This window comes from Myotis davidii, unplaced genomic scaffold (assembly GCF_000327345.1).
Source record: "Myotis davidii unplaced genomic scaffold, ASM32734v1 scaffold1467, whole genome shotgun sequence".
Lineage (NCBI taxonomy): Eukaryota > Metazoa > Chordata > Mammalia > Chiroptera > Vespertilionidae > Myotis > Myotis davidii.
In genome coordinates, this window is record NW_006298267.1 from 166,122 (window position 1) to 173,713 (window position 7,592).

Here is a 7,592-nt window from a genome sequence, read left to right on the forward strand (position 1 = left end):
TAGCGGCTGCGGCTGCGGTGGTAGCGGAGGAGGCAGCAGCGGTGGAGCGGGCTGAAGAGGGAAGGCAGGATCAGACGGGAGGCTGGGTCAGCAGGTCGGCAGAAGGTGGATTAGTAGTTAAAGGCGGAAGATGGGATCAGTAGTTAATGGTGGAGAAGGCGTGGCTGGAGGAGGGTCTGGCAGGGAGGGAGGAGGAGAGAGGGTGTGGACGGACAGGGGCATGAGGCCGGCGGGAGAACGGGCGGCTTTCGCCAGGGGAGTTAGTGGTGGTCTCCGGTGGAGGGGGGTGGGAGGACGTGGGGACGACGGTGGTGCCATCGCTGCCCCCGCACACACACAGCACATGAACCCACTCCCACACACACACAGCACACACACCGCGGGCTCGGTGGCACAGTGGCATGGTGACAGCCCATAGGGAGGAGGAAGGACAGGGCGAGGAGAGAAGGTAGAAGGAACTGTGGGGGGAGGGACGGGGATGCAGCGGGAGGGAGAGTCACAGTGAGAGAGAGAGACTTGGGCATATTTCCCGGTTCCCTGGCAGAAATTACTGAGATCGGTGCGGATGGTAAAGTCAGGGTCCCGTTTTCATACTGAGGCCATGCTACATTACAGAAAAAGGATGTGGGTCCGGGCAGGCATAGTGTTTAGCCAGATCAGTGAGCCGGCACCCTAGAGGTGTGCTCAGGTCAGGTTTGAAATTTGAATTCCCTGTGTTTGATCCTTGTGGCCTGTAGCAGGCTAAAGGCTGGTGTCCCAGCAGTTTAACCCACACTACGGATGGACGCTTGGGTCATGGGATGTAGGGACGTCTCTACTACTTCCCGAGGTCCAGAGAAGCCTTCCTGGAAGCGTCCGGAAAGAGGCAATCTCTGACGCGGCCACGTTTTACGGACAGAGATGGCAGCGGACCGGCGGCCACGAGGAACAGGCACGGGGGTGGGGCGGGGTGGGGCGGGACTCACCGATGATGTTGCCAAACCGGGAAAAGTTGCCGAGCTGAAGAAATGAGGTCCTGATGGGTCCTGGGCCACGAGGAGGGAGAGGCAAGCACTCTGAGCCACGGAGGGATGGCCAAATGTAGTGCTTATGCCACCTGAGTTTCAAGGCACCAAATGTTAGGTTAGGTGGCTCAGGAGGCGGTGCAAGAAATAGAGAGTCTATGAATCATCAGCAGGGTTATTCAGGAAGGAGTCAGTATCTGTGTGGGGGTCCTGTTGATTCAGGGAGAAGCCAGTATCTGTGTCTGGCATGCTGATCTATTAGAAATGCCGGGGAGTCCATTATCTGCATGTATCCGATCCTCGGCTCTCTCCGACCTAACAGCCTGCTGCACCGCCCCACTCAGTGTCACTCTCTCAGCCATGGAGCCACGAAAATGCCACGGGGTCTTGGGGGCGGTCACCCCAGGGTGTTCATCACACACGGGTCACTGGCCTCGGCCTCTGGTGGCCTCCTCTTTTGGGGGAGGGTGCGGGTTTCTCCTCTCTCTCAAAGGAGACCCCCTTGGCGTAAGGAAACACTTGTCTCCTTAGGTGAGTACATGAAGGCCTGCTTCACGGCACTGAGTTCACGGAGAACGTGGGGGGAGCCATCAGGGAGGGGGCAGCTGCCACCAAAGAGAGAGTGTGTCACCGTTCCTACGAGGAGGAGCATGCTAGCTCAGGCCGCCACAGACAGCGCCCCAAAAACCACAGGCAGTCCCCACATGCCACATCCGGTGTCCATACCCCACAGCCAGTGCCCCACACGCCACAGCTAGGGCATCACATGCCAAGCCAGTATCCACACACCACAGCCAGCACCTACACCCCACAGCCAGTGCCCCACAAACCACAGCCAGTGCACACACGCCACAGCCGGTGCTTTATACGTCACAGCCAGTATCCCATACTCCATAGCGTCTGCTGGCTTGTTATAACTAGCATATTCATGCCACTGCCAGTACCTATACACCACAGCCACTACCCCACACACCACAGCCACCACACCCCAGCCAATACCCCCCCCACCACAGCCAATCCCCCACACACCACAGCCAGTGCCCAGACGCCATACACGCTCCACAGCCAGTACCCACACGCCACAGCCAGTACCCACACACCACAGCCAGTGCCCACACACCACAGCTAGTACCACATGCCTTAGCCAGAGCCTCACATGCCTTAGCCAGTGCCCTACATGCCATAGTAGTACCCTACACGCCACAGCCAGTACCCCCACGCCACAGCCAGTACCCCCACGCCACAGCCAGTACCCCCACGCCACAGCCAGTACCCCCACGCCACAGCCAGTACCCCCACGCCACAGCCAGTACCCTCCACGCCACAGCCAGTGCCCTACATGCCATAGTAGTACCCTACACGCCACAACCAGTGCCCCACACGCCATAGCTAATGCCCTACATGCCACAACCAGTGCTCCACACGCCATACCTAGTACCCTACATGCCACAGCCAGTGCCCCTTGCCACAGCCAATGCCCTACACACCACAACCTGTACTCCACACACCACAGCCAGTACCCACACGCCACAGCACTAGTCCCATCGCGAGGCCTCCCACTGCTCCTGAGCTTTTCCACAGCCTTGCCCACCATCGTTTCTCTGTGAACCTCCCTGGCGGTGGGTAGAGGCATCACGCGTGGAGAAAGCCTGGGATTTCGGTCTTTAACGCTAACGTGCCTTTGGTTTTCTCTCTTTCTGTTGCAGAAACTGGAAGAGAAGTTCCGGCTGAACAGACGAGAGTTGATCGCCTTCGAGTTCCCAGTGTTGGTGGCCTTGGAATTTGCCCTTCACCTGCCGGAGCACGAGGTCATGCCCCATTACAGACGCCTGGTCCAGAGCTCCTAGCACAGGCCTGGGGTTGGGGAGCCCTGACACACACTTCCTGGTCTGGGGGAGGGGAGGGCGGCTCCTAGCACAGGCCCGGAGCACTGCTGCTGGAGACTCATTCCCGAGCAGAGCTCAGCTCACGGGACTCTCCTCCCAACGGGCTTGTGCAGAGGCTGTGCCGGGGACCTTTCCAGGAGCCTGGTCTGCTGGCTGAGAGCCCCTGGGAGCTGTGACTACCCTCCGGGGGAGGGGAGGCCTGGGTGGAAGACACAGTGGCCCTCCGGGCTCTCCACCAGCAAGAGTTCTTCCCCCCGCCCCCAAGTCCTCCTCCTGGGCACACAGACCTGCCGGCCGGTCCAGAGCTCTACAGACCCACGCCACGTCTGAGCGTCAAGCCAGAGCAGAGCAGGGATGACAGCGTGGACATGTGGAGGAAAGCTTTACAAAGACGCTCTTGCGGTGTCAGAAGAGGGTACCAGTAGGTCTCTGTACCAGTTGTTGGAGGGCACTGTCCCTGAGGGCGTGTGCCTGCGTGAGTGTCAGTGTGTCTGAGAGATGCTGCCTCAGCCCTGAGCCCCAGCCAGCCTTGACCCCTTAGCACAGACCTCGCCTGGGGGCCGCTCGCCTGGGGACTCCTCGCCTGGGAACCCCTCGCCCAGGGTCATGAGCCAGGCTGGCCTTCACGGTGATTTCTGGAGAACCTCTGAGTAGCCATTGCTCTCTCAGTACCAGGTGGTCTGACAGCTGTGCCCCCAGATAAAGACCTGGTTTCTGTCGCCTCCACCCCCCCACAGGACAAAAGCCAGTCCTCCTGTTGGAGTGTCCCGCAAGACGGGTCATGTTGGGGGTCCCGCGGGAAGGGTGCTGGCGGCTTCGCACCTTCCTGCATCCGACCTCTGTGCAGGTGTTTACCCCGCCCTTGCCGATGGGGCCGGCGGGGAGCGCTCCGCAGTGGGCTCAGTGCTCTATGTTAGAGTGCACGCTAGGCACTTTGTTGTGCTGTATGTACATACGTAACCGTGTTTTATAAAATCAGAACAAGGTTAAGACATGGTTCATACCAGAGGCTTTTAGCCCCTGGCACCAGCTGCCTCGGGCTGAGCCTGTGCCCGTTGGAGAGGCGGCGAGCTCACCCCTGCGTGCGGGCTGTGCTGATGGCTGGGACTACCTGTACGTGACCAACCTGCATTCACCGCCTGTAGTCACCACGTCTTCACCTTAAAGCCCAAGACAAGCGCCCACCGAGGTCCGCCCAACGGGAAGGCCTATGGCCGTGTAAAGAAAATTAAAGTATTTTATTGTTTCTATATCTGTGTGTGTGTGTCTGTGTCCGTGCGTGTGTGTGTGTGTGTGTGTGTGTGTGTACACACGTGTCTCAGTGGTCACACCCTGCCCTGCATCACTGATGCACCTGCCGCCGTTCCCACTGCAGACCTCACAGAGGAAGCGAAGCCTCTCACATCTCCAGGGCAGGGTTGGCTAGCGGGGGTTGGGCGCAGCCTTCCTAGTGGCCTAGACCGAACTCGCTGGCACAGGTCAGAGGTTCTGGTGCTGCTAGAGAGTAAACAGGAGGCTCCCGATGGGCTGTGTTCAGTGCTAAGCAGTTGCTGAATGTTCCCTTCGCTGGATTGCATGTAAGAGGGATTTTGTGGAGGGTCTGGCTAGACCTGCTAAGATTTAGGGCCCTGCAACAGGTGAGGCAGATGTGGGAAGGAGCCCAGCGCTCCCAGCGTCTCTGTCCCCTGAGGCCCCACATGCCCTGGGCCCTGCTCTCCCCGTGTCTTCCCCCAGCTCCCAGGTGGCCCTGGCTCTCGCGCCCCCACCCATCCCCCAGAGGCCTGGGGAGCAGGAAGCCTCTGCCAGGCAGGGCCATGCCCTGCCCCTCACCTCCTGCCTGGGGCTGAGCCTGGAATGTCTGATGGGTGCTCCTGGATGTGGGCTTATTTGGTGTTATCATTTCCTTCTACACATTGTTGGTCCACTGGTTCAAAAGACTCAAGTCTCGAACTGCTGTGGCCTGTGGGTTGTGTGTGAGGAGGGTCTTTCGGGTTGAATTTAGTTGGGGGGGGGGGCGGTGAAAGATGTGAGTCCAGATGAAAGATATGGTCCATAGCATGAGACCATCTGTACATCACCCCGAGGGAAAGACAGCCAAGAGGGGGCTGGGGGACTGGGGGAGGGGGCGCTCACTGCCAGAGCCGCTCAGGTGTGGGGTGGGTGCGTCTCAGACACAGCCTCAGCACTGGGCTCGGAAGGGGTCAGGACGAGGCCACGCAGCACATTCTAGACCAGTGGCTCCCAACGTGGGTACATGCCCCCCATAGGGGGGCCAGTTTGACTTTTAAGGGGGCGATTCGAGGATGAGTTATTAACAGTGAATTTTTTGCATTTCTTATGGTTCTAGGGGCCTCCTATACAACATAAATATAGATTGTGACATATGTGGTAAATGTTTCCCTCCACGTCCCACGTGGTTCAGGATTAAGGATCTGGAAGAGGAACTGCACACAAATGAAAAATAGAAAAGAGATAATTTGGAAATATTGGGGGGCCAGGCAGGTAAGTCCAACTCAAGGGGAAGGATTTCCACTGGTGCTCAGGCCCTACCAACCATTTATTGGTTTGGGATCCACCCATAGTATAGCCCTTAGGCAGGCAAGTTCTGGTAACAGACTATCTTATCAATAAGGATTTACATGAGTAAAGGCAAGGAAGTTGCTTCGGCTACCATTATCTGGATTAACTGGGTGGTGCACAGCTCTGACCTTTGCTAAGGCTTCAAAGGTCACCAGCCTTCTGGGTTCTCTGTCTACAGTTCTCTGCCAGTGAAGACAATAGGTGGTTTCCCACCTCTCCCCCTTCTTTTTTCCTTAAAAAATCTTGTATCTGCAGATCAGAAATAAACATATAAAAACAAAAATTTTTAAGTCCCAATTTCAATGTCCTACAGTTCTGAGTCCAAGTTTCAATGTCTGACAGTTCCTTATGTGTATATGCCAGCAATGATATTTCAGTTCTGGATGGTGGCAATGCAGGTCCGACCCTCTCTGGTATGATCCTGGGCAACCTGCAGCGACGCACAGCTGCTGACTGCTAGCATGGCAAAGCGTCATCAGCCTCTTCCATCTCTGGATTGTTTTTCCTCTTGTTCTCATGGCTGGAGCATTCCTGATAATTCCTCTCTGTTGCAGGAATCCACATGGTCTTGGAGTTGTTTTCTAAAAATATACAAACATATTCTCAACCAAAGGTTAATAAAGGAAATTTTACTTGGGGTCATTTTTATATTTGCCCAAATGAGTTTCCTTTGGCTTATTTTGACACCACGTATGTTTATCATGGGTGTCTTGCTGTTAGCATTACAAATGAAAAAAAAATTTTCTAGATGTAATTTAGTTACAGGATATTTTTCCTTACATGGTATTTTTCCACTATTCCCCCTTTTTTGATTTAATTATTAGGAAACTTTTGGAAAATTTTTATAATGCAGTCTAGATAACTTTAAATTTTATTTTTTTGCACAAAAATATGACTGCTTTAGGTTTATTGCATGTTAAGCAATTTTACCATGAAATGAAAATTTTGGTTAATACTTCTTGAATATTTACTTATTTTAAATTAGCCATTTTAATTAATTTGAAAACTTGAGTACTCTTTTACTGTCAAATACTCTAACAACAATCTTAGTTTACACTGTAAATATTAATGGAAAGGATTATTTTGCATCCTTGAGAAGGCCCTGAGCACTCCTGGTGTTAGGCTGGATTTAGATATAGGGTAGCTGCTGTCAGCCAAGTCTCTGTTGTCTGGGTCCCGATCTGAGCTGGGCCAAATCTCTTCCTGTTACCTGGGTCCCGATCTGAGCTGGGCATGGGAAGCCGGCCCCTTTGTGACTGTGCCTGTCTTAGGTTGTCCCTTCCTTGAGGAATCTTACCCGTCTCTGGCTAACCAGCCATCCTCCGGGGCCAAGCAGGGTGATGTGAGGTTCAGTTCTGTCTCCTTGGTAGCCTATGCCTCTGTGGCCTCCATGCCCAGCGACTGCCTTGGGATCCCCTCGCCTGCTGGGGGGCCCCGGCATTGATCACATATCTGGAGGAACCCAGGTTTCTTCTCCAGGGAAGGCCCAGTTCACGCCATTGGGTGAGAGACAGATCCATGGTACCAGCCACCATGAGGCTTCAACCTCAGCATGAACAGAGCTCAGACAACAGCGTAGGCAATTGGATTGTGAAAAGAGGGACCCTCTTGGCAAAAAGGGCAAGAGAGGCCAATACAGAATGCTCAAGTGCCTGCCCAGGGGGCCATCCTTTCATGTCCTTATTAAATCGCTGCCAAACATTCAAAGAATTAGTTTGTAAGATTGTTTGGGATAAATGTACAATATGCTGTTGTAAAATATCAAAAATTATTAATGACGTTGTAGAATAATATTATGTAAGGCCATGGCAATTCATTTTAAACTGGAAATGACATTAATTAAATATCTTCAATTAGTCAGATGTGGTAAATGTTTCCCTCCACGTCCCGTGTGGTTCAGGGTTCAGGATCTGGAAGAGGAGCCGCACACAAATGAAAAAGAGACAAGAGATAATTTGGAAATACTGGGGGGCCAGGTGGGTAAGTCCAACTCAAGGGGAAGGACTTCCACTGGTGCTCAGGCCCCACCAACCTTTTATTGGTTTGGGATCCACCCATAGTATTGTTGTGCCCAGATTTCAAGATTCCCAAGGGCCCACCAGGGGGCCAGCTGATCAAATGT

At 54.2% G+C, this 7,592-nt stretch overlaps 1 protein-coding gene across 1 annotated transcript in view; it reads left to right on the forward strand.

Moving 5' to 3' along the window:
• Positions 1–4,140, forward strand: part of CABLES1 (Cdk5 and Abl enzyme substrate 1) — a 47,714-nt gene extending 43,574 nt beyond the window's left edge. The window contains exon 9 of the mRNA XM_015570531.1: positions 2,711–4,140. Within this exon, the coding sequence (XP_015426017.1) occupies positions 2,711–2,851 (141 nt within the window). The 3' untranslated portion in view covers positions 2,852–4,140. The remainder of the gene's footprint in view (positions 1–2,710) is intronic.
• The last annotated feature ends 3,452 nt before the right edge of the window (positions 4,141–7,592 follow it).